The sequence below is a fragment of the Centruroides sculpturatus genome, unplaced genomic scaffold (genome assembly GCF_000671375.1).
Source record: "Centruroides sculpturatus isolate CEXI.00-Female unplaced genomic scaffold, Cexi_2.0 scaffold162, whole genome shotgun sequence".
Classification (NCBI taxonomy): Eukaryota; Metazoa; Arthropoda; class Arachnida; order Scorpiones; family Buthidae; genus Centruroides; species Centruroides sculpturatus.
The window spans coordinates 643,909-671,574 of record NW_019384555.1 but is presented as its reverse complement, the minus strand read 5'-3'; the positions used below and the strand labels follow the sequence as shown (position 1 = coordinate 671,574).

At 28.1% G+C, this 27,666-nt stretch overlaps 2 protein-coding genes across 2 annotated transcripts in view; one reads left to right on the top strand and one right to left on the bottom strand.

Moving 5' to 3' along the window:
• The first annotated feature begins 210 nt into the window (after positions 1 to 210).
• Positions 211 to 10,947, top strand: LOC111623827 (signal recognition particle 14 kDa protein-like). The gene is made up of 5 exons (XM_023366540.1): positions 211 to 294; positions 367 to 439; positions 1,050 to 1,168; positions 3,117 to 3,149; positions 7,257 to 10,947. Exons 1-5 carry the CDS (start codon positions 274 to 276, stop codon positions 7,335 to 7,337), a joined length of 327 nt encoding a protein of 108 aa, XP_023222308.1. The 5' UTR covers positions 211 to 273; the 3' UTR covers positions 7,338 to 10,947.
• Positions 10,948 to 13,871: 2,924 nt separating this feature from the next.
• Positions 13,872 to 27,666, bottom strand: part of LOC111623805 (Golgi resident protein GCP60-like) — a 21,991-nt gene continuing 8,196 nt past the window's right edge. The window contains exons 4-6 of the mRNA XM_023366506.1: positions 25,557 to 25,752; positions 25,154 to 25,441; positions 13,872 to 14,142 (exon numbers count right to left, since the gene is read on the bottom strand). Of these exons, the coding sequence (XP_023222274.1) occupies positions 13,907 to 14,142; positions 25,154 to 25,441; positions 25,557 to 25,752 (720 nt within the window). The 3' untranslated portion in view covers positions 13,872 to 13,906. The remainder of the gene's footprint in view (positions 14,143 to 25,153; positions 25,442 to 25,556; positions 25,753 to 27,666) is intronic.

Below are 27,666 nucleotides of genomic sequence, written 5' to 3'. Positions count from 1 at the left end.
AAGATAGTAATATGACAATATCAACTTCATAACTTATTTTAATTTGTAAAAAAATAGTAAATTATTATTTAAAAGATTATAAATGAAGTAAAATGTTTAAACGTGATGTTCAATACATGAATAAATTTAAATTTAATTTAATCATTATATTTTTTATTTTTAATAAAATAAAATTTAAATCAGTTTGTAATATATCACCTGGCCACCAGATGTCGCCAGAATTTGTTTTAGTAGCTATTGCCACGTGTTGAAACCATCTGTTCAGGTAACAATATGTTACTCGAAAACGAATCGGTGAGGATTCCTTCATTATTTTATTTGGCTTTAATTCGTTCAATATGAATAATTGTTTACATTTTACTCTAGTTTTTAAGTGAACTGACTAAATTATTTCAATCTGGAAGAACTTCAGGATCAGTATGTATTACCATGAAAAGATGTAAGTGAATATAGATTTAATTACAAATTATTTTCTGAGTTACAATACTTAATTTTTTATTGCTTTATCGGTGAATATATCATTGTACTTTTATAAATGATAACAGGAAAATGTTTTCCTACTTCCTTTCTCTACTAGAGCCATGTTGAAATTTAGCAATATCTTTAAATAATATTTGCTTAGCTAAGTAAATAATCAAACTAATGCTTTATATCATCAACTGATGATATTAACAATAAAATATCAAATCATAAATCAATATTTTCAATTCAATTTTTTTAAAAATTAATCTAACAATGATGGAAACATTCTTAAAATTACAAACAGCATTTCCTACTACAATAAATTTATATTATAGAGAATAAATCTAAGAATGAATATGTATCTTTCTTTGTTTTTTTTGAAAAAGTATGCAGTATGCATCCTCAAATTTGTTTTTGTACTAATGAAGTTGTCCTTTAATTAATTTGTGACACTTATAATCATTGTATTTAATATACCATATGTAAAATTAATAAATTTATTTAATATATCTTGATTAGAAAGAATTTACATATAATTCTAGTAAAATTATGTGTTGTGATATAAATTTCGTTATTTTGATACGCAGATGACGGAAGAACAAAACCTCGTCCTCGTGCTTCCAAATTAACGCAACCTCTCCCACCTCCCAGTGAATTTAAATGTTTATTTAGAGCAACATTGGGAAATAAAAAAATCAGCACTGTGGTAAGAAGTATTTTAATATTGAATATAAAAGACTATAAAAATTAAATTAAAATGAAACAAATTTATATTAGTAATAGACTAACGATTAAAGAAGTATTACCTAACATATCTGACAATTCCTTAAATCTGAAATAAAATTAAGAGAAAAATTACACACAGTAAAATCCACAATATTCAGAACTTGTTTAATATGTATATAAATTGTGATTAAATTTCTTAAATGAATAAAGTTAAAGAGATGCTATAAAATGCTAAACTACACAATACATTATTTGCCATTTTTTCTCCTTTTAAACCTTTTTCTAATCTTAAATTAAAAGGATAGTTTTTTTGTCTTAAAAGATATACATTGATATTTTTCCACTGATATTCTTCAGGTGTAATTTTTAACATATGCATGTTTTTATTACTATATTCTTTGTGATGACTGCTTTTTATGTTGGTTGACTCTAAAGATTGGTTATAAGTACCAAAATTTTAAGGATCATGATGATGTAAACTCCAGAAAACCAGTTTTTTTTGGGATGAATAAATACTTGTCTATATATATATAATTTTTTTTATAAATACTTATAAAAAGATAGTCTTTTAAGTTAGTATATAGCTTCAACATATTTCATTCTTTAATACACTAATTTGACATCAAGTAGAACTATCTTTGAGAGCTTCATTTTTTACACCAATTCTAAAATAGAATATATGAACTGTGGATCTGATGTTGGCCTATAAATTCGGCCAAAAGCATTTGTTAGTACGGTGGTACCTCGGGATACGAATGCCCCAGCATACGAAATATTCAGGATACGACACGAAATTCGAACATATTTTTGCTCCACGATACAAACAAAAACTCACCATACGACATTACATTAGTTCGCAGCGCCATTTTTTATTCACTTCTGTTCATCGGTCTTGGTCCACATGTTTGCTTCGTCATGGAAGGATCTTGCTCCCGAAATCTCGAGGTTTTATCGGAAAGTGACTGATTTTATTGTAAAGAAACATCCCGAAAAGGTTCACACTGGCTGTATTTCCGCTCAGAGTAATGACATTTGCCTAAGTCATTTTAGAAACATTTTAAAAAGTAGGCAAAGCTAAACTTCTTTGGATAGATATTTTACCAAGCGACCTCTATCCAGTGAAAGTGTTGGTGGAAATGAAGGAAAGAAAGCAAAAAGCAGTAAATAAAAAATTTTAAAAAAATATATAAAACAGAAAAGATAAAAAAATTAGTGTTAAGTTATTGTTACCTATGTTATGTAAGTTAAATTTTTGTATCATTTACTATCTCTCTCTCCTCTGCCACCAGTTTACACCTCCACCGTCATCTATCCTCAAAGGTAAAGTGCAAGTAAAACTACATTTTTTTATCAATTATTATTCTATTATGGTTATTTATACATTTACAACTACAAAACACATTTTTCAGTGTTTTCCTTACTATAGTTATTTTTTTAATTTACTTCTTACTTGTTAGCTTTAATTTGGGTGTGTTTTTTGTGTTGGAATGAATTATTTGGTCTTACATGTAATTGTATGGGGAAAAATGATTCACCTTATGACATTTTCATGATACAATCTCAGTTTCGGAACTGATTAATTTTGTATCCTGAGGTACCACTGTATATTAAAATTTATGCTGGATTAATGAAAATTAAGGTTGTCTTTACGATCTGATCTATTTCCAGTTTTGAGAAGTTTCTTACTTTAACACCTTAGTTTTCATGATGGTAACTTATTTTAAAAATTCGTTTTGAAGAAAATTTGATGTATTTTATAATTAATTTTATGTAAATTTTATTTGAACATTCATTTGAAATATAAAGTAACTGCATGTAAAAGAAATAAGTAACTGCATTTAGTTTATTTATTACAATGTTTAATTATGTTAATAATAATTCAAATATTGAATTATTTTAAAAATTATTGTAATTTAACAATTTTACAGGTAAATGCAAGAGACATCAATAAATTCCAAATGGTTAGTGATTTTTATTTTTGAATGAGTTTTTATAACTTTAAAGTATTAAAAAAATTATAATTTTTTACTCTTATTATTTTGTACAAGTAAAATTTATTTAATATTTCTTTTAATATTTTAAAAATATACAATATATACTTATGCAAGGTATGTATTGACTTTGAAAAAAAATTACTGGAAATTACCCATCTCTAGCAAAGAAAGTATTTGTGCATATACATTGTGGACAATTAATAGCTTAGTAGTGTACTACTGGACTACAGAATGAATGGTCTAGGTTCTAATATCAATGACTGCTTTATAACAATTGTGGTATGTGTAGGTCTGAGGTCCACCTAGCCTTTTTTCTAATGGTATCTGCAGGATAATTGCCAGGGACAACTTAGCATCAGCATGGGACTGACTATCCTATCACCTCTCTTACTAGACTGTGACTAGAGATGACCATATACCCTCTCCCAATACATTTTCATAGTAGTCTTTAAGAGGATCTCTGTTACATACATTGTAATATATATATTAGATGATTATTTTCAACAGATATATGGGGAAGGAAAGAAAAAATCAATTAGTATAGTAACAATATCAAACAAACAGCTTCTTCTTCTTTTGTCCTTAGCTGGCATTTGGTTGCGGGCGTCCGCACAACCAGTATGCTGCTGTGGGTGCCGCAAGAAGTCGAGCTTTTTCCACAATGCCCTTCAATGCCCTTGATCCATGGCCGCCGCTTTCGTCTGCCTCAGATCTAGCCGTTGGTTTCTGAGGTCCTTCTCAACCTGTTTGGTCCACATTTTCTTAGGTGCAGAGTGTTGGATTTTCCACAGAGTAGGTCACTGTCAGAAGAGCAGTTGGTGGGGAATTCAGTTAATATCCATTTGGCACATGGCCAAACCATCTCAGCCATCACTGTTAAATTTGCATCTCAACAGATGGCTGTTGTTGGCATCTGGCCTGGATGGCGTTGTTGGTGATGTGATCCCGAAGGGAGATACCAAGAATCTGTCTCAAGCATTTCAATTGAAAGGTCTCAAGTTTGTCCAAGTCTGTCTTAAGCAGGGTCCAAGTTTCTGACCCACAGAGAAGGATTGGTATGACTAGTGTACAGAACAGGCAGATCTTGGTCATCAAAGAGATGTTATTCTTTCTCCATACACACCATTTGAGTGAGGCATATGCATGGGCTGCTTGTCTAATACGGGCATGAGTTTCTTTCGACGATGCCACTTTCTTCTCCTGGATCAGTGATCCAAGGTATTTAAACTCTTGTACCTGCTCTATCTGGACTCCATTAAATTAAGGTAAACAATTGCCCGCGATCCATCTGTTGTAAGCACTTTGGTTTTGTCCACATTTATTTTAAGACCATATGACTGAGCGATAGTGGTGATATCATAAAGCGTGTCTGTGGCCACTACATCGTTGTCAGCGAAAATGAACAGCTAGATACAAAAAAGGTAAATCACTTCATAAATGATGTTTATTATAGGAGTTCTTTATATTTGCCCTTCATTGATTTATCATTCACATATGCAAACATTAGTTATCTGTCTCTATGATTATTTGATCTTACACTACACTTGAGAACAAAAATTTGTCATTATAATTTATACACATTGATGTAACCATATGTTAAATGTCAGTTTAAATCAGTTCTATATATATAAACAATAGTTACAGATTATAACAAAATAAAGGATAGCTTACAAAATATTAATTATAAGCAATTCACTTATAAATAAAATGTTCAAACAGCTTTGATTCTTGTTTCCTATTGTTAATTGTCTGATTCTTGTTTTCCTAAATAACAATATAGTATAATTTGTTTTTTGAAACCGTGTCCTGTTTTATAATTCTGGCATAGTAAACACTAGTATTGTGTTTTATTCCAAAGACACGTGGCAAGTTTCCATCAAATTCCTTTATTAGTTGAGTCGATACGGTACATTGTTTTGTACTCGTTTCAGGCATGCACAAAGCAATAAAATTTAAAATAGAGACTGAAGATATAATAAGACAAACCATTAACTACCTAGATATTACAATAACAAGATTAAAACATCATCTCGAATATAGAACATTCAAGAAACCGAGCTCTAACCAAGTAACAATAAGATATCAATCAAAAATTCTGTCATATGTTAAATATAATATATATAAAATGGAATATGAAAAAATCATAAACCGGACAAGCCAAGAAGCACATATAAACGAAGACCTAATAGAATTAAGGAAGAAGTTTCTTCTAGCAGGATTTCCGCAGAGAATGCTGAAACAATGGGAAATCAGACTTAATTACCCAAGAAACCTATGTAAAAATAAAAATAAGCAAGCAACTAAAACAAAATATATTAAGTTCCCATATATTAAAGGCCTATATGAACAAATCAGCACAGAAATAGGAAGAATAAACTACAAATTAGCACCATCATATAAAAAAATGGAGAACAGACCGTTAACCTCGAACCAGAAGAAAAACCAGCAAATACTGACCGAAGCCCAAGGTGTAGTATATAAAATTCCATGTACCTGCGCAAACAAAAAACATTACATAGGAGAAACAAGAAGAAAAGTAAAAACTAGATTGAAAGAACACATAGCGGACCTAAAATACAATAGAATAAATTCTGCATTTTACGAACACTGTACTCTAAACAACTGTAATATAGACTTTGATAACGTAGAAATACTGCATAAAGAAAAATTAATGTACAACAGGAAGTTTAAAGAAACCATAGAAATTATAAAAAGTAAAAACAATATAAATAAAAACCTAAGTCTTAAAATAAACGAAAACTGGCTCAATATACTATAAATAAAAATTTTTCTGCGAAAAACAATCTTTTCAAAAAATAATTTCTGCAAGACCACAAGGTGGTGAACGTCATATGTGGCAACACTAAAGATACCATCGCAAATGCCAAAAGAGGAAGGGGGAAAGGGGGCGGAAACAACTCAAGAAATTTTTAACCGTTGTATTGTGTCAAAGTCTATCCAAAAGAGAAGGTTTATGGAAGTTTTTAAATTGTAATTTATCCATAAAAGGATTAAAGCAGATTTTAGAAGATTTTAAATTATACAAAGTATAACCAAAGGTACAGTAGGTCTATATATCGTTTGTGTACTCATTGTTTTTTATGTAAGTTCTCTACTGTAATAATATTTATTGTACTGTAGTTGACTGAAGAGGGGCAAAGCCCGAAATGAGTACAAAACAATGTACCGTATCGACTCAACTAATAAAGGAATTTGATGGAAAACTTGCCACATGTCTTTGGAATAAAACAATACTAGTGTTTACTATGCCAGAATATAGTATAAGTAAACTTATACTATACTATATTGTTATTTAGCACTTTAATAAAATTTCATGTGCCAAGTTTGACATTATTATTATACTAATTAATCTCCTTTGTCAAAATCTGTCATGTTGATGGAAAAATTTACAGTCATTCTTATTTAGATGGCCGGGTGACCAAGTGGAAACCTACCACTCTGAAGAACCTGGGACCAAATTGGGACAGATTAAAAATCACAGAAGTTTTTGGAAAATGGTCCATCCAGTTATGTCAGGTTCTCTATACATACCCCATCACTTGGCTACTCCATTGTGGGTCTAACCTAACTCAAAATGGGCTTTGCTAAAACAGGTCTTTAGTGCCCAGAGTGAAAAGAGTTAAAAATATCATCCTTACCATTAGCCTTTCCCAGACTTTCTTGGCTAGCGATGGATAGTTTGCAGTAATTTTTCTTGAGGCCAATACATACTTTGCATCATATGAACAGCAATTTTTGATAGATTAACATTTTATTGAGTCAATCCTTATTATATAAGATATTTCATTTAAATAATAACAAAAGTTTTAAAAATATTGAATAATTTGTTATTATTAGAAATTTATTTGTGGGTTTTTCTTTTTTCTTTTCTTTTTGCTGTTTTATATTCCAGTTTTTAAGTTTTCTACAGACATTTTTGCCATGAGCTGGTCATGGACCATTCTTCTGGAAACATTATTTTATATTTACATATGATTAATAAATATCACAATAAACATGTGTAATTTTTGATTTAAAGGACAGCATTTGATTTTAATTGAATTTTTGTTATAGGCATATAGTAATGTCTTGAAAGGAAATATGGACAATTTGAAGAAAAAAGGGAAAAAGTCTGGAATTAAAGCAACTTGTTGATTGGATTCCTTAAAAAAGCAAAAATATTAATTATTATTATTATTATTTGTTTTAATTAAAAACAAAATACAGTATCACAGCAAATTTACAGAGATAATTCAAGTATTATATGCATTTAAGTAATATACATTTGTTATTCAATTATGTATATATAGTTTTATTAAGAGGCACAATAAGCTGCAGTAAAATTTGATCAGTTTTCATTTTATTAATTTACAGAGTAATGAAAAATGAATTAATAATGACATTTGTTTAATTGAAATAAAAAGAACAAAACTGTAATGTAACTAGTGACAAAAGTGGACACTACAACTAGGAAAATCATCAATAATTGCATTATACGTACTGATCAAATTTTACTGTGGCATATTGTATGTGGAAAAAGATTTATTTTTCCACTTTTACAAAATTCTGTCATTATAAGAAATGTATTAATGACATTTCTATTAATATGAAGCAAGTAATAAATTTGCTTCATATTAATTTTATTGTTAATTTAAATGAGAAAAAATTCATCATACATCGTATTAAACATTAAAAAAGTAATTTTAAATATATAAAAATGAAAATAAATATTTAATAATTTGATAAGGAAAAACAAAGAAGTATGAAATCTAAGCTTGACAGCCCAAACTTATTAACATTTTATAATTTTAGGTAAAAAAGTAATTTAGTTTTAAGAAACATGATTTTTTTTCATTTAATTTTCTCTTTTATTCTCTAAACACACACATTTTCAAATATTAAAATATCTCTTTTAATCAACTCAGAGCTGCAGAAATAGATTTTGTGTGTGCATTGCACAAACTTTCCAAAATGTCAAAATTCATAATGAAAATTTTCATACTTTTTAAGTCATCACTTTAAAGTTTATTATTTTTCTAATTATTTAATGTTTTTTTAATCAATAATCAAACTGATAAAAGTATTATGTAAATTAGGCAAATTACAGAGACAAAATCTAGACCATCCTCATGTTACTCAATCAACATGAGGCTGATCCAGTGAAATGAACCAGTGTGATTGACCAATAGGGAACAATGTTATAATCTTTACTACTAGTGATTGGATCATATCTTGGAATTTGAATTTCAATTCAGATTCCAAGATATGAAGGTCATTCTTAAAGTAAAGAACGTTTGTTTCTCTTGATATTTTTATTTAAGATAATGAAAAAAAAAACTTATTTTACAACACATAAGATACCTTAGCTATTTTTCTACGTAGTCGCCATACAAATTTAAACATTTATAGTAGCGTATCACCAACTTTTCTATGCCTTCTGCACACTCAGTTACTGCCAAGTTCTTGAACCAGTCATTAACGGCCTCTTTCGGTTCGTTGTCAATTCCATAGTGATTCCCAGCCAAAAAATCCTTTAATTTTGGGAAAAGATGGTAATCACTCGGAGCCAAGCCTGGGCTATAAGGAGGACGTTTAAAAAATTCCCACTTAAACTGCTGAAGCAAGTTCTTCGTCAACGCAGCAGCATGCGGGCGTGCATTATGCCGAAGAAGCACGATGCCTCTGGACGACAATCCCCGCCGTATGTTTCAAACTGAAGTTTTGTTCATCACATTACCATAAACCTTGGTTATCTGTCTGTAAATTTCAACAGGGCAGACTTTTTTTGCATTCAAAAGCGTATTACACTACGAACCTCACTTGGCAGGATCTTTAATTTTGTCACACATTTCAAAGTCACACTATAAACAGTAAACGATCATTGTGATTTGCTGTTAGTATCAGACTGGCGCAAAAAATGGCAGGGGGTGGTGGGAGAACTGCACGGCTCGACATACCAGAACATTCTTTTCTTTTAGAATGACTCTCGAGTAGGTTGATATCCTACTGCATGGCCTTGTAGCCAAATGTAATGTGCAATTTTTGACACAAATTTAATTCTAAATGAACATCAACAAAATGCCAAAAAATATTTGTGCAGCCAAACCAGTCTTAAATCTAAACCTTGTTCCTGTAAAATTTGTCCTGGGGCTTCATCAATTCCTGTGATTTAACTTTGATACTGTGATTTCATTTAACATTCCATTATATTATCAACATTTCTTTTTATACATTATTTAATACATTTTGAAATGAACACAGTAGAAACATTTATGCAACAGTTAATCTGATAGATGAAAAATAAAATATAGTACACACAGAAATGATTAATAATAAAAAGTGTTTCCATAAAACTTTATCATCCCTTTAACTAATTTTGGAATCTTTTTCACATTTAAATAGAATGATTTAAAGGAATTACAGTCTTGTTACAAAAAGCAAGATATGAAAAATGAATAAGAGCTTCTAAATATCAAATATTTTTATATAATATATACCAGTATGTGTAAAAATTCAGATATTTTTTATATTCATGCTATATTTAATTATTACAAAATTAGAAACTGACTGGGGATTTGCTGTATCATATATTTGATACATCAAATCAGATATGAATCATATGTATTAATTCTTACTTTTTTTAAGAAAGATGATGAAAATAATGACATTTTTAATATAATGACTATTGAATAAAAAGCCAAACTTGTATTTGCTACATTCAATGATGTATTTGGGTATCATCTTATGGAGGGCATCAGGAATACATTTGTGCATAAAATTACTTTTGTAGATGAATCTAATAAATAAACACTCTTTATATGTGTATAAATCTCACCTTTATTTTAAACATTAGAAAATCACATAATTAATCATTACATAAAGGAAACTCGTGATAAATACTTATTTTAAACGTTTAATTGAGTGATACCGGTACATACCCTTCTGAGTATACCCATGGTTACATTAATTTTGCTCTTGAATGTTAATGGAAAAATTCAAAAAGTTTGTTGTATAATATTCCAATAGAATTATATTTATTTAAGAAAATGTTAATAATTTCATCATATATGTAGTTATATAAATATTTTTTAACAAAATAATTACTTTAAAAATGATTATCTTTGTTATTATTATAAGTAGAAATATTCCTTCTTATTTGTAAAAGCTCACATTGGACAAGATTAAAAAAAGAATCTTCCGATTTTTATGTCAGCTTCTTATGAACAAAAAATGACATCAGATGTTAACAAAACAGAATATATACTTGATGAACAACTCACTCTATACAATTTGATTAAATTAGAAATATATTTTTACAGTTAATGCTGATTATTTATATAGGAGTCATTATATCTATAACTTTTTTATATTTAAAAAATAGTCAAATAAAAATTAAATCTCAATTTTAGAAAAAAAATGTTTTCCTAAGGCTGCATACACACTAGGCATTTTTAAATGCGCATTTTAAAGAACCAAGAGTTCTGCATATGCGTACACACTCAAACTCGCACTTTTGGCCAAGCGCGCGTTAAACACGTGTTTATAGATTTTTCTTAAAACACGCATTTTGCGGGCATCATCCGAGCGCTTTGAGATATATGTGCTGCCATGTTACTGTACATTCGATAGCGCGTTTTCGGGTAGAGTGGATGTACGTTGGCCGAAATGGAGAACGATCATTTCGATACTGATCTATTTATTGATGAAATCTAAAAGAGACCAACCATCGTCAAAGGATTTTATATAGATATTTTAAAAGAATTAAAAAACTTGGTTTTATTTTGTCTTAGTTTTGGATACAACGTCGCAAACATTCCATGCGTTAGTCTATCTCGTAATATTGGGCGCACCCAAAATTCTCTTTGTGTCTGCCATCGTCTTTTATAGAGACGATGGAGGAGGCACACACAATCAATTACTTTCACATCCATTTCCAAACTGAGCCAGTGCGTACGCTCCACAAACGCTCGTCGAACGCCGAGCTAACGCGCGTTTAAAAACGCCTAGTGTGTACACAGCCTAAGTGTTATAAAGTAATCTTTGAGATTTTTAAAAAAGAAAAATATATAAATGTGTAATAAAAGTTTATTTCTGTACTTTTTAAATTTATTATATAGATATATTAAGGATGTTGCATAATTTTAATCATAAAAACAACCGAGTAAAATCAACAAAATCATTTGGATTTATAAAATGTATATCAATTATAAAATTATTTGTACAGAAGCATTTAAAGAAAAAATTTAAATAGTGACATTACATAATTATAAAATATTTGAATATTTTTTAGTGCTTTCAGATGTTATAAAAAATATGTTTAATATTTACTTGTTAATTATTATTTATAAACTTTATTATAAAACTAAAATTTGTATGATTATATTGCATTTAAAAGGTTTTAAATTATAAATTTTGATTGATATTAAAGCTGAATGTTAAATCTACTGTGTTTATATTATTATGTTTTGTTATTTAGCCTTAACTGAAATATTTTATAAGGCTTTCATATATAAAATAAAGACTTGTACCATTTTTTCTTCTCTGATATTTTTATTTAATAAATGAAACAATCTCAAACTCACTGCAGGTAATATGTATGTATTTTTTGAAACAGCAGACTACATTTATCACAAAGATGTTTATAACTTACATTTCTGTATCATAATTTTCCTTTTCAAATAAGTCCATAAAAATTGCAATTACTAAATCTATCAAATTTTAACTGGTGAAAATTAATGTTCAGATATTAATTCTATATTTACAAAAGCGATCAACATAACATCAGCAAGGTTTTCAGATAATACCAACTGATTATACTACATGGAATTATAAAAAAAAAAACAAAGGTACTAAATATACACTTATTTTTCGATAAAATTTGTCTTGTCAGATTGCTTTATTATATCCTTAATTAACTTTGTTTAATGTTCTTAGCCTAATTTCTTTTAGCTGATCATAAAAAGTATTTTGAATAATAAATTTCATTAAAATTATTGAACAACACAATTTTTAGTAAAATTCAAATAACTTAAAATCAATAACTTAGAAACTAAAAAAAAAAATTGGTAGTTTCTTTACTTCATTCTGAAAACTGCTAACCTAAAATGTATTACTGAATAAAATTTTTGTTTTCTACAAGTAAATTATACAGGATTTCTAGTAGTTTTCTAGAAATTCTGTACAATTTGATGTCAAATTAATTCTTCAGATAGTCCCTTCTAGAAATATAAACATCAACAGAAACCTGATACTAAGCAAATATACACCCACAACTCCCATAAAAGATTGGGCTATAATTTGGACATAATGATTGTAATTAGAAATGAATTTGACGCTAGAGGGAGGGGTTAGATGCCATTTTGTATTAAAATTAATAATTATAATTTTTAATTAAATAATTTAAACTGGAAGAAAAGGATCTGTCCAAAGTAGGACTCGAACCCGCAACTCCCGCTTACTGTGCGGACGCGTTGTCAGTTACGCTACCCGGATCTCTGGTCCAATCTCGTAACAACTGATGATGGTTATGTGTTACACTTATATATACTGGAAGAGGAGATCGGATTGGAGGTCTGGTTAGCATAACCGGCAATGCATTTGCACGGTAGGCGAAAGTTGCAGGTTCGAGTCCTGCTTTGGCCAATTCTTTTCTTCCAGTTTAATCTAAATTATTTAATTATTAATTTTAATACAAGATGACACCTAACGCCTCCCTCTAGTGTCAAATTCACTTCTAATTACAATCATTATATCCAAATTATAGCCCAATCTTTTATGGCAGTTGTGGGTGTATGTAGTCCATTCTAGAATCACTTAATGTCTATTTTCATTTACAAGTTATTAAAAGACAAGAATAGGATGTATTACCTGAAAAATTCCATTTTGTAAATATAAATAATTTCTAATTATTGGTATTTTTGTGTCAAATAAAAATATATGTAAAAGGAACAAATATATGACAATAAAATTTTTGCATTTTTTTATTTTATCAGAGTTTATACAAAGTGCTCAGAGCTGATATATCCAAAGCAGTTTATATTTTAACAATAGGATGTGAAAAAATCTTTCAAAGCCATATTTTATTTAACAATCAAAGATAAATTTAAGCCTATAAGCTTTCTATATAAATTTGTGAAAAAGATAATTACATAATGAGAAGAATAAATTAAATTTTTTNTTTAAAAGTATTTTGCAAAATATTTGTCCTAATTCACGGTTTTTAGAATTTTACCATATCAATGGTTTAAATTGTGAAAATGACTTGATTTTATGGTAAAAAATTTTCTATTCAGTATAATAATGATGAAACAACTTTTTAATTATATGTATCATTAACTATAAACAACTTTAATAGGAATAATTTAAAATGACAATATTTTATACATGAATAATGAATTCTATAACGCAGAAGAGATAACCTTGATTCTTACCTGGAAATTTCATTTTTTTTCTATAATAATCTTAAGCTTTTTCTGTAGAAATAGTTCAATTTTCTAATAATAAATAATGATGGGAAGACTGATCAGTAATTAAAATTTTCATGTGAGAAGTGATAACATTAATTTATACAACAATAGCTTCTAGTCACTTTATACATAATACATTGAATATGCTTTAACAACTGCTTCACGGTCCATTTTGTAGATAAAAATCATCCACCGCTTTTGGATTTCTGTAGACATTTACTAAAGTTACTTATGTTTTATCTAGATGAATGGAGTGTTTCACCGTGTATAATAAACACGATAGTAGAGAGTTTTCGAACGCCACAATGAATAAGAATTATCAAATTTCAATAAATAGATACCTTGTCCGGGATAAACGTGGCTGCCTGCATACACTTCTTCGTGACAGTCCCTTCTATAAACAGGTATAATTACACTAGTTAATGAACGATTTGTAAGAGAGAGACCCGACTCCAGATTTCCTTCAATTTCTTTATGATTTCCTTGTTCATTTTCTAAAAATTACCAGTAAAATAAAAAATATTTATATTTTGTATACAATNCTATCCGACGAATTATTATTATTATTATTATTATTATTATTATTATTTTAATACCTTTTTTCTAATCAAATTCCGGCCAATCTAACATTAGGAATTTCGTTTATCTTGAAAAAAAAATAATAAATATTTTTCATATCAGTTGATGGAAAAGTTAGAGAATTATCAACTAGGTTCTTCTCCAGATAGATTTTTGCCCCGAAGTAAATATGCTATCCGCTTTAATATTAAATATGTTTGAATGAATTTTGACAGGAAAAATATTTTTAACTCGGATGTTTCTTTCGTTCTAATCTCAAAAATTCGAAGATTTTTCTATAATTACCCTATCGAACATGGGTAATTCTCAGGTGCGAATTGCCCTTATCGTGATAAAATGATGACAATCGTTGCCCTAATCACCCTAATCATTGTTGTTGCCTCTATCATGTCTAATCATAATTCTTGCCTCTACATCATTATAGAGAAATAATGATGTAGGGCAACAATATCATTGTTGTTACCCCTACATCATTATTTCCCTATTTCCTTGTTGTTACTCACTGTTGTTATCCCTATATCATTGTTGCCCCTAAATCATTGCTGCCCTAATCATTTCTCTATCTTGGCAAAATAAAAAATCATGGGTGAAGAATCTTATCGTGAATGCAATCAAATTCTTCACTCCATTTTTATTTTTTTACACTGAAAAATATTATGTTTTTCTTTTTTATTCTATCATCAAATCTTGTGTCTTAATGAAATATTCAAGAATTAGAATACAAACGACTGAAATCGAAACGAGCGACCACTGAACTTATAAAATTAATGCGTGAATAATGCATGTAAAGACTGTATGAGTAAATTTTACCCGAAGGAAATATTATATTAATAAAAAAACAAGTATTAATATTAAATCGGAGAGAAGATTTTTAATATTTAAAGATAGATAAATTCGTCTTTGATGCTCGAGAAATTGAAATATAAAACTTCAATGTGTGGGGGATCTGTTCGTATTGAAAAGCATCTTATTTGTTAGATGATGTAAGAACTACACAAGCAAAAACTCTATTATTATTCTTTATTAAAGAATGTTATTAAATATATTATTTTCCTATAAACATTTAAATATTTATCATTTAAAATAAAGGTTTTTTTTTTTTTAATTTGATCGGACAAATATTCGAAGAGGGAGGATGCCAATCGATAATGTAATTGATGAATAAATCATAATACTCTATTAAAAATGTATATAAAATTTAAAATTTGATAAATAATTCATATAAAAAATGAAGTCTAATCGCTAAATTTTACTTTAAAATTATTATATATTAAATTTTTCATGTTTATTTTCCTAAATTAAACTCGTTTAAATACAGATCTATTTTTTTTTTTTTTTAATATTTGTTTTCTGTGGAACGTTCAATTCGTGCGGATAATGTATTGAACGAGTCCAATTTGCCATGCAAAAATATGATTTAATCTATATTTTTTACTGCATTATCTTTAAATTATCATCGTTTGAAAGTTTATTACAGATCTGTGCATTGATATATTCGAAAATTACACTTCCCTATTTATGCTAAATTCTATTTTTACATATTAATTCCTTTCTAGGAAATGAAATTAAACTCTTGCTCACGTATCCATACATATTTTAAGACAGGAAACTGTTCAAATTTGAGCTTTTTAATAGTAAATTTTATATATTTTTTCGATGTAATTTATATACAATAATAAACACGTGTAATAAACTTAAGATATTCCAATCACGTTGCATATATATATTCTATAAAATTCCTTGAATTAATCGTCTACATTTTATCCAAGTCATATATTTATTTTTTTTTATATATGTTGTAGTTAAATCCAGTCACGTCTCTATACTTTGTGATATTATTGCTAGATCTAAAACATTTTTACTTAATTTCTTCAACCGCTTGATGAGTAAACAGAAAATTAGTTCAAATAGCTTAAGAAAATCTGGAAAGGATTTTCTAAAATTATATCCAAAGATTTAAAATAAATTATATAACAGTTTAATTTTGTTTATATCACATTAAATATTGGTTTTTTTTTTTATTAAAAACAAACTTAAAGAAACGATTTTATGGAGTGTTTTAATACTAAATTCTTCATTAAACTGAACACGAATCGCATATTTTACTGCATTTGAACGAGTGTTTACCTTTATTTTCTTCGATAATTTACAGGAAAACGAAGCAAAGATTTTGGATAATATTTTAAATTCCTTCTACAAAAACTTTACTCGAAAGTAGGAAAGACTTTAGTAAAGTTTCTCTAGATTTATGTAAAGCCTTAAGCATCTATACGCATCTTTCGCTATGTAGAGGTATTTTTTGACAGATTGACGAAGAATCCGAGCTACATACTAGCATTAAAAAGCGTTAAATCCGTGAATAAAATGTAATCTTCGAGTTTTTAATATTATGAAAATCGAAGTAGTGTTAAAACAGAATTTAGTTCAATTTTAAAAATTAAATAAACGTTATAAAAGGGAAGAAGACATTTTAAAGAATTTTCGATTTGGTATAACGGCGTAAACTTCGATTTAAGTAAATAACACGACTTTATAAGCGGGAATTGTTATCTAAATTGAATTATATACAGTTTTTCTCTTAAACTTATTTATGTAGTTGTGTTATATTCTTTACAATTTCAACATTATTGACTTTAACGTTATTTTTCGTAATGGGTCATATACCAAATAATAGCTTTATAAAGTCGGTATTATCGGATTTCGTTTTATTTGTTACCAACATCCGAGGTAAATTTCCTCCCTCTTTCAAGCAATACAATTTCCGAGATTGGTGAAAACAATCAAAATAATTCGAATAGTGTTTAAATTCTATAGATTAAATTAGAGAGAAGTAAATCCCCTCAACTTAAATTCTAATTTCTTATTAGATTTTCCTAGCTATTTACTTATAAAAATACATAAAGGATTCTTGGTTTATTGCCGAATTGTATTATTTACATCTGTTCCTATACGTCACCAAATTGAGATTTAGTTAATGTTCTTAGAGAAACGAAGGAAAGAGAATTGCAAATTTCACTACATTTTGTAACTAGTTTGGATTATAAATAATTTTTTTTAAAAAAGGACAATTTCAAGGATGACAAAACACGTTAAGAAAAACGTTTTAATTGACAAAACGAATTCCGTAATTATGAAAAGTTTCTCTTCTCAAAAGTAAATTAGCGGAGGCAATTAGGAAAATTAAATCAAAATGTCAAATTGGAAAAGATTGCGGTGGGATTACTTATTTAAAACATTTCCCCCCTTACATAATTTACGGCATGTCTTTCGAGTTATATGAATTTTAATGATTTATTCGTATAAATATTCATCCAAAAATTGCATTTTTCATCCGTCTTTCGTGTCTTCGAACGTAAAAAATATTTTTGTTAGTAGTAACCCTTCCACAAAGAATATATAATAGTAGACCTACTGGTTGTATTCACTAGCTCTTGGAAAGGTCGTGCTACATGTTCTGTAATATTAAAAACAACAGTGGAGATCGATATCCTTGTACGGGCTTCGTCCTAGAAATTCTCTGTACACCCTTTCCANGTGCTTAGCACCATATAAGGAAATTTATAAAGACCTTTTAACTAGAAGCAAGCAATCTAAAATTACATACATTTTGCAAAAGGTAAAGCATGGATCTGAAGATAATGCAGAAAAATGCTCAGAGGATAAGGATAACTTGCCAAAAAGAAAACGCTCTCGGTTAATTAATAGTGTTTTTAGTGATGACGAAGAAAACATTGTTTAATTTATATTAATATGTATCACCTAAAAATTTTTTATGAAGATATTTATCTTAATTATGAAAATATACTAGCACGTTTTTTAATTTTTGGAACCTAACCCTCCTTTTCGTATTACAGTAGTTCTTTGTTTCGAATAACACGGATTCGCATAACACGGCAATTTTTTGGAACGTAACTACTGTGTTATACGGGGGTTACCTGTATTTATCAATCAAAATTAATAGTAGGCTTATAAATAAATAAATATATATTTAATATAATATATCCAGGAGATGGCCAAACTGGCTTGCAAGCTGCATATGGCTTTTCTACATTCTTATCGCAGCTCCTATATACTTACATGATTTCTTTTTATAAACTTTGTACGTACTACTTACACACATATAATATTTTTGTAAGTTTCTGTATGATATACAGACAGATTGTAGGTGTTATTTACAACTTAACCTTGAACAGGCAAATGAGAGCTAAGGGTGCATCATAAATCATAGGAGTTAAATGATTGTTTATCTAGATAACCATAAAGTATCAGTAAAGTAACACTGTTAGTTACTATAGAACAATGATAAATATAATATTTTGAGTATATATAAATAGATGATGTGATTCACCAATAGGCATTTCCAATAGAGGATGAGGCTTGTATATTTCTGGTAAGCAAATTTGTCTGCTATCATAACAAGATTTGGCTCACTACTATACATATTAACTATCTCCTTTATTTTCTGTAAGAAGTCTGCTTCTACTCAATGTAACTTATTTATATATGCTACATTGGCCTCATTCATTGATTCACTGATGTGATATAAGTTTGTAGAAAATAAAAATAATATAATTGAAAGGAACATCAAGTACTGTATATTACTATTTTTTAGATTTCAGTTTTTCTGGTAAAATATTTTAAGTGATATGAAATGTCAAAGTTTAAAACTTACTGTATATAAAATTAAAATGGAGTTGAAATGAGTAATTTGAAGCACCATCTGTCTGCTTTCAAACATATTTATTAATTTTTTTCACATTATAATGCTGTTTTGTCTTAGTGTCAGGTATTAAATTTTTTGATTATATATTATTTACAATTAATTTATGTAAGCTAATACTGTTTATGAAGAATAATTGTTATAAATTACAAAAAATATGGAGTAAATTACAAAGCAATACAAAACATCAGATTGGATCACCAACGGGAGCTCTCCTGACCTCATTTATACATTAGACTTACTGCTTTCCTGCTGTATTAAAATTTTTGAATTGTTTAACTTTTTAAGACATAATATCAAACAAACAGTAAAATTTAAATTTTTATTTGTAATTATCATAAGTTTAATGAAATGTATTTTCGAGTCTTCAAAACAAAAACTCATATTGCTATTTACTAGCTTAATTCTAAATAAATTCATCATGTATTCTTCTAAATAAACAATTTATAAAGTAAGTATTTTAAATAAATAGAGACTAACAGACCATTCTGGTTGGTTATCTTCATAATCAAACTAGATCAGAATATTGTTTAGTTATCTGGCATTATAAAATACAGGCATACCTCGACTTACGTCGTTTCGAGTTACGTCGTTCCCGATTATACGTCGTTTGTCAAAANTATTATATATTAAATTTTTCATGTTTATTTTCCTAAATTAAACTCGTTTAAATACAGATCTATTTTTTTTTTTTTTTAATATTTGTTTTCTGTGGAACGTTCAATTCGTGCGGATAATGTATTGAACGAGTCCAATTTGCCATGCAAAAATATGATTTAATCTATATTTTTTACTGCATTATCTTTAAATTATCATCGTTTGAAAGTTTATTACAGATCTGTGCATTGATATATTCGAAAATTACACTTCCCTATTTATGCTAAATTCTATTTTTACATATTAATTCCTTTCTAGGAAATGAAATTAAACTCTTGCTCACGTATCCATACATATTTTAAGACAGGAAACTGTTCAAATTTGAGCTTTTTAATAGTAAATTTTATATATTTTTTCGATGTAATTTATATACAATAATAAACACGTGTAATAAACTTAAGATATTCCAATCACGTTGCATATATATATTCTATAAAATTCCTTGAATTAATCGTCTACATTTTATCCAAGTCATATATTTATTTTTTTTTATATATGTTGTAGTTAAATCCAGTCACGTCTCTATACTTTGTGATATTATTGCTAGATCTAAAACATTTTTACTTAATTTCTTCAACCGCTTGATGAGTAAACAGAAAATTAGTTCAAATAGCTTAAGAAAATCTGGAAAGGATTTTCTAAAATTATATCCAAAGATTTAAAATAAATTATATAACAGTTTAATTTTGTTTATATCACATTAAATATTGGTTTTTTTTTTTATTAAAAACAAACTTAAAGAAACGATTTTATGGAGTGTTTTAATACTAAATTCTTCATTAAACTGAACACGAATCGCATATTTTACTGCATTTGAACGAGTGTTTACCTTTATTTTCTTCGATAATTTACAGGAAAACGAAGCAAAGATTTTGGATAATATTTTAAATTCCTTCTACAAAAACTTTACTCGAAAGTAGGAAAGACTTTAGTAAAGTTTCTCTAGATTTATGTAAAGCCTTAAGCATCTATACGCATCTTTCGCTATGTAGAGGTATTTTTTGACAGATTGACGAAGAATCCGAGCTACATACTAGCATTAAAAAGCGTTAAATCCGTGAATAAAATGTAATCTTCGAGTTTTTAATATTATGAAAATCGAAGTAGTGTTAAAACAGAATTTAGTTCAATTTTAAAAATTAAATAAACGTTATAAAAGGGAAGAAGACATTTTAAAGAATTTTCGATTTGGTATAACGGCGTAAACTTCGATTTAAGTAAATAACACGACTTTATAAGCGGGAATTGTTATCTAAATTGAATTATATACAGTTTTTCTCTTAAACTTATTTATGTAGTTGTGTTATATTCTTTACAATTTCAACATTATTGACTTTAACGTTATTTTTCGTAATGGGTCATATACCAAATAATAGCTTTATAAAGTCGGTATTATCGGATTTCGTTTTATTTGTTACCAACATCCGAGGTAAATTTCCTCCCTCTTTCAAGCAATACAATTTCCGAGATTGGTGAAAACAATCAAAATAATTCGAATAGTGTTTAAATTCTATAGATTAAATTAGAGAGAAGTAAATCCCCTCAACTTAAATTCTAATTTCTTATTAGATTTTCCTAGCTATTTACTTATAAAAATACATAAAGGATTCTTGGTTTATTGCCGAATTGTATTATTTACATCTGTTCCTATACGTCACCAAATTGAGATTTAGTTAATGTTCTTAGAGAAACGAAGGAAAGAGAATTGCAAATTTCACTACATTTTGTAACTAGTTTGGATTATAAATAATTTTTTTTAAAAAAGGACAATTTCAAGGATGACAAAACACGTTAAGAAAAACGTTTTAATTGACAAAACGAATTCCGTAATTATGAAAAGTTTCTCTTCTCAAAAGTAAATTAGCGGAGGCAATTAGGAAAATTAAATCAAAATGTCAAATTGGAAAAGATTGCGGTGGGATTACTTATTTAAAACATTTCCCCCCTTACATAATTTACGGCATGTCTTTCGAGTTATATGAATTTTAATGATTTATTCGTATAAATATTCATCCAAAAATTGCATTTTTCATCCGTCTTTCGTGTCTTCGAACGTAAAAAATATTTTTGTTAGTAGTAACCCTTCCACAAAGAATATATAATAGTAGACCTACTGGTTGTATTCACTAGCTCTTGGAAAGGTCGTGCTACATGTTCTGTAATATTAAAAACAACAGTGGAGATCGATATCCTTGTACGGGCTTCGTCCTAGAAATTCTCTGTACACCCTTTCCAGTTACACAAACAGTAGTCGCTAGAGGCAATTAGTAAAGTTATTTAAATTTAATAAATACTCTACGACTTAATAAATAAATGTTTTTTAAATATTAATGCGCTTTCCTGTTTACGTACTTATTTCCTCAATGGTTGTTTATGTTGAGAGAATCTTTAGGAGAGAGGGAAAAAAAAAGTTCTAAGATACTCATCGTCGAGATGAAACACTTTTCTAGATTCTAAATCCCTATAGAACTTTGTATAAAAATTTATTCAAAAAATCGTAGGAGTAGCCCGGGGTTGTTAAGGTTTTTTCCTGAATAACATTTATGATTCTTGATGTTGACAATAAAATTTCAACCTTGGGGACTCAACTTGTTTTTTTTTACGTAAGCAGATTGTCAAAACAGCACCACTACAGAGATAAGGCCTATGTTTACATGTGTACGAATTTACTATTTAAATTATTATTAAAATATTACGTAGAAAATTTAATATCGTAAATAACCTTTTTTTTCTGAACGAATTTTCTTGGAAAATAGCTTTAAAAGTCGAATTTTTTTTCTAAAAAACAACCATGGAATGAAAACAAAAAAAGGGACGATGACGTTGACTATATTCTTTATGATAGCGTTATTATCGAACTGTATCGTCAGAGGAGCACTTGCACAATTTTGATGTCATTCTAGAACAATAAAAGAGCTTATTATAACTGTTGGAATAGCTTTACGACCTTCGCATCATCTGTCGAACGATCTATATTTTAAGTTTTACTCGCAATTTAAGGTTAATTGACTGTTCCCGGGGTTATATGAGATCGAGCGTAAAACTCCGTTCGATTATTCCTAACGTAAAAAGTATTTATAACAATTACGAGAATAACTCAATCGTCATTTGACCTCCACGTTAAATTGGCTATAGGGATTTTCGGATGCCCGAGATTTGTGCCGCAGTAAACGTCTATGGAATACCAGAGAGTATTGCAGGTGGAGCACGCTTCGCAGGGGCAACATTGTAACGGACTACTCCTCTGGGGACTTGAAAAGGTGGAGATTGGCCGGATCGAAAACATGTTTTTCTGTCAGGTTAAAAAAAAATATAAGCAAAACAAATCGATGCAGAAATTCGCACATTTTAATCATTAAATTTGCTTCTTAAATAGCGCGTAGGTCGAGTTTTAAACGAGCGCAGTTACGCCAATCGACGTTATTCATAAATAAGAAGGTCTCCTGTGACAGAAACGAAACAAATCATATTTTGTCAAACAAAAAAAGGGGGTAAAATAGTAGGTCAGTTCGATGGTAGCTTCCATTCTGTCCAATGTAGGTAGGGAATCGTAGGATAGCGTAGGAAGGAAAGAAATTTTATTTATTCCGCAATTTTCTACATTTTCTAAATAATAAAGTTATCCTAACATCTTAATCTTTACCGATTTTCCTCGAGTACAACATCAGCAAATCTATATTAGCTGGGGTTGTTATTAAACAATCCAAACGATCGTCTATTATGGAGTTCAGGAATTTTTACTACTGAAAAATGGCACGAATGGTATTCGCCATTCTTCCAAGCCATCAAACATGTTAACAAGCAAATCTATGCAGCAATATTTGTAAAATTAAAAGCGTATTATATATATATAAATTAAGCGCCGTTTATATTTTAAAAAACAAATTTAATAAGCAATATTTGTAAAATTAAAAGCGTATTATATATATATAAATTAAGCGCCGTTTATAGTTTAAAAAACAAATTTAATAATTATTTTTAATCTATGTATGTATGTATGTCTCTTTAATCCGAAATTAAGTTCGGTAGACTATCATTACAGCTTTCAGGTTAGACACTTCTTTTATTGTTTCCACAAAACTTGCTGAATTAGTTATAAAAAAAATATTGATGAAAAAATACAAAATATCCCTGGTGTTAAAATGGTAATGACTACATATTAATTTATAATAATAAAATAACGAATGATACAATAATATTAAATACTATAAATAATATAAATGAAGATATAAAATTTGATATTGAATTAGAAAAATGTAACCAAATAAATTTTTTAGATATAACAATAACTAATGAAATAGACAAATTTTCTTTTAAAACATTTAAAAAACATGTAGCGTCAATAAAACCATCAATTATCAATCCTGCATCCCTCCCTGAAACTATAAAAAAGAACACCTACATAATGTGCCTAAAAAATATATATATAGTACAAGAACTATTAATAATATATATAGTAAAATTGAATTAAAAGAATTAGAGAATAAGTTTATTTTGAATAATTACCCCAGTTACAAATTAAAAATGTGACACAACCAGTATTATAAAAACAGATTTAATATCAAAAATAAAAAAGATNCATGCATTCGTAAATTTAGAATACTTTTTTCTGTACTATATTAAAAGCTAAAATTTATTTGTTTGTAAGCTTAAAATAGATTTTTATTAACCATATATTATTAAAAATGCATTAATAAATAAAATACAGAACCAGGAATGGTAATTTATGGTTTAGCCTAGTGACAAATACATTCGGAGACAAATAAATTCGACTTGTGTCGTTTTTCGACTTACGTCGTTCTCCTGGAACCAATTACTGACGTAAGGCAAGGTATACCTGTACAACTAATCAAAATATTAAAATAATAATTGATTCAAACTGGCAACTTTATCATAACATTCATCTGTTTATTGTGATATAATGTTTATTAAGATGCCAGCTGTATAGCTGCATCACAAAAGATAGGTTCTGCTGAAACTAGAAAAAATTCAAATTTTCTATAAAATAAATTAGGATCCTTCTAGTTGGAATATTATGCTATCAGACAAATGGGATAACTATTTCATTTTCCTACTGGATGCCTAGAAAACAAGACTGCATCAATGAAGAAACTATCTGCTATTTATTTTTACTCACTGTGCAATGTTTAGAGTTCAATAAATTGTATAACTTACCTACATATCATAACTGATATGTAGTTTGTTTGAACTTGACATTTAAACTTTAAAGGCAAGATTCAGCTAGCTTTATGATGTAAATTAATAATACTCAATTTATTCTGATTTCTTTCAAAATATTTCTTATTGCATTATTGTATTAATAAGAAAATGATAATCAATAACTTCTTTTATGAAAAAATGCAAATCAAATAAAATATTTTTATTCAACTATGATATGTGAAATGAATTGAATTTAATCCCTCAATATCTTACAAACTTGATAACTTTTACAATACTATTATTAACAAGACTAAATATTTTTTAGTGTATAGAAAATGTACAGATATGAGTAATTTATATTAAAAGATATATTCAAAAATAATACCAACCTTCTTCTTCATCATCATCATCATCCTCACTTTCACTTATATGAACTGATACTTGAGTACCTGGATTTTTTGTCCATTCAAAGTACACTCCAAAGCCTATATCATAATTATCAGTAGCAAATTCCCAAAATAAACAAGTTCCATCATCATGAGTTGGAACTCTGACTGTAACAGTTTCTCCATGTCCTACTTTAATAATACCATCACCTCCTTCTTTTCTGATTGTCTCCTTGAATTCCCATACATCTTTACGGGTCCACATAGATGCAGCTGGCATAGCCGGCAGTTCTGCAATTTAATTCATTAATCTCTTCAAAATTTATATTATTATATTTACATATAGCATAATATAACTTGCTATAAATTGAATTCATGTGACAAAAGTTATAAGTGAATATCAAACCTGAATCATCTTCACTGCTTTCAGGTACATCATTTTCATGAAGTTGTTGCTGATCTGAATTTTCTTTATTTGAATCATTAACCGTGTTGTTTTCATTTTGAGTTATTTTTTGATTTTGTAAAAGTTGCTGTTGTAATACCTGTTGCATATATTGTTGATAATGTTGTTCTTGCAATTGTCTTATCAGTACACCTTGCTATGTAAATAAATAATCTCTTTAGCTAATTTGTAAATGAAGTGATAACAATGTAAACTAATAAAAGTGAAATTATCTTAGAATATGCTATGCTTAAAGATTTAATATTGAAATAAATATCAAAATACAACTAATCCTTGACTCAACTCACTCTTTCATAAGTATAGTGGAAAGTTTAAAAGATTTAAATCACTGAAAGAACATATTGCAATTCTTTGCGTGCTAATATGCAAGGTTAGAAACAAAGATTTCTAGTGATTGGAAAAAGTAAATATCCCAGATGTTTTGAGGATATGAAACATTTACAAATGGGTTACTGTTCAAATGTAAATGCCTGGATGACAACTGACATTTTTAACAACTTGTTAGTTAAATGGGATACAATCTTTAAATGAATACTTGTTATACATATATATAAATATCACAAAGCCCAATGTATTAATATTAAACCAAACAATCACTATAATTAATTGAGCTATTTTTTGCTACTATTAAGAACCATTAACAACTGTTTTAAAAATACAAGTTTATGGAGACATCTGAACATGAAGTGGTGTCTGAAGATCAAAAATATTCCACATTCCAGCAAATATGTCAAAAGAAAAGTTTAAAACTGGTTGGCAACTAGAAGAAAATTCCAATGGTTGGCTTTGATGACATCATCAGAAATATGCCAAATTGAATCAGAAAATTTTCCAGAATCACCTGATAAAATTGAAGAAAGTCAATATGAAGATAGTCTTTATCAGAGATGAAAAACCTTTTTGAGTTCTCAATCCATGTAGTGAATATAATTATCTGTAAAATGTTTGTGTGCAACAAAGTTTTAGACTTCAAATAACAATATTTAAAGAAATGAAATTGATATACTTTAATTAGAATGAATGTAAAAATGCTAACTGAAAAAAGAGATGTGATAAACCAAAATCATATTCAACATTACAATATTTTTCCCAATATATCACTATGGGTACACATGCCATATGTTTGCTGTCCTTGGTCTATATCTTTCAACAAATGTGAGGAGCTCCATGAATACTTTGTTGTGGAATACAGGACAGATGTATTGGGTTTTGAAAATATTTTGAATACAAAGGTCTTATTAATGAAATATTACCAAAAAAATACTTGGCAAATAATGTTGGATGAACTACTCAAGTAATTATAACTAAATTAATAAATTTTAAGTTGTTTAAAAAACAAATTTAATAATTATTTTTAATCTATGTATGTATGTATGTCTCTTTAATCCGAAATTAAGTTCGGTAGACTATCATTACAGCTTTCAGGTTAGACACTTCTTTTATTGTTTCCACAAAACTTGCTGAATTAGTTATAAAAAAAATATTGATGAAAAAATACAAAATATCCCTGGTGTTAAAATGGTAATGACTACATATTAATTTATAATAATAAAATAACGAATGATACAATAATATTAAATACTATAAATAATATAAATGAAGATATAAAATTTGATATTGAATTAGAAAAATGTAACCAAATAAATTTTTTAGATATAACAATAACTAATGAAATAGACAAATTTTCTTTTAAAACATTTAAAAAACATGTAGCGTCAATAAAACCATCAATTATCAATCCTGCATCCCTCCCTGAAACTATAAAAAAGAACACCTACATAATGTGCCTAAAAAATATATATATAGTACAAGAACTATTAATAATATATATAGTAAAATTGAATTAAAAGAATTAGAGAATAAGTTTATTTTGAATAATTACCCCAGTTACAAATTAAAAATGTGACACAACCAGTATTATAAAAACAGATTTAATATCAAAAATAAAAAAGATAAGAATTATAAAGCTTTTCCTTATATCAATGATGTTTATAATAATTGTAGTAAGATTTTAAAAAAAGAAAATATTGTTTTGGCCCCCATTATAAAG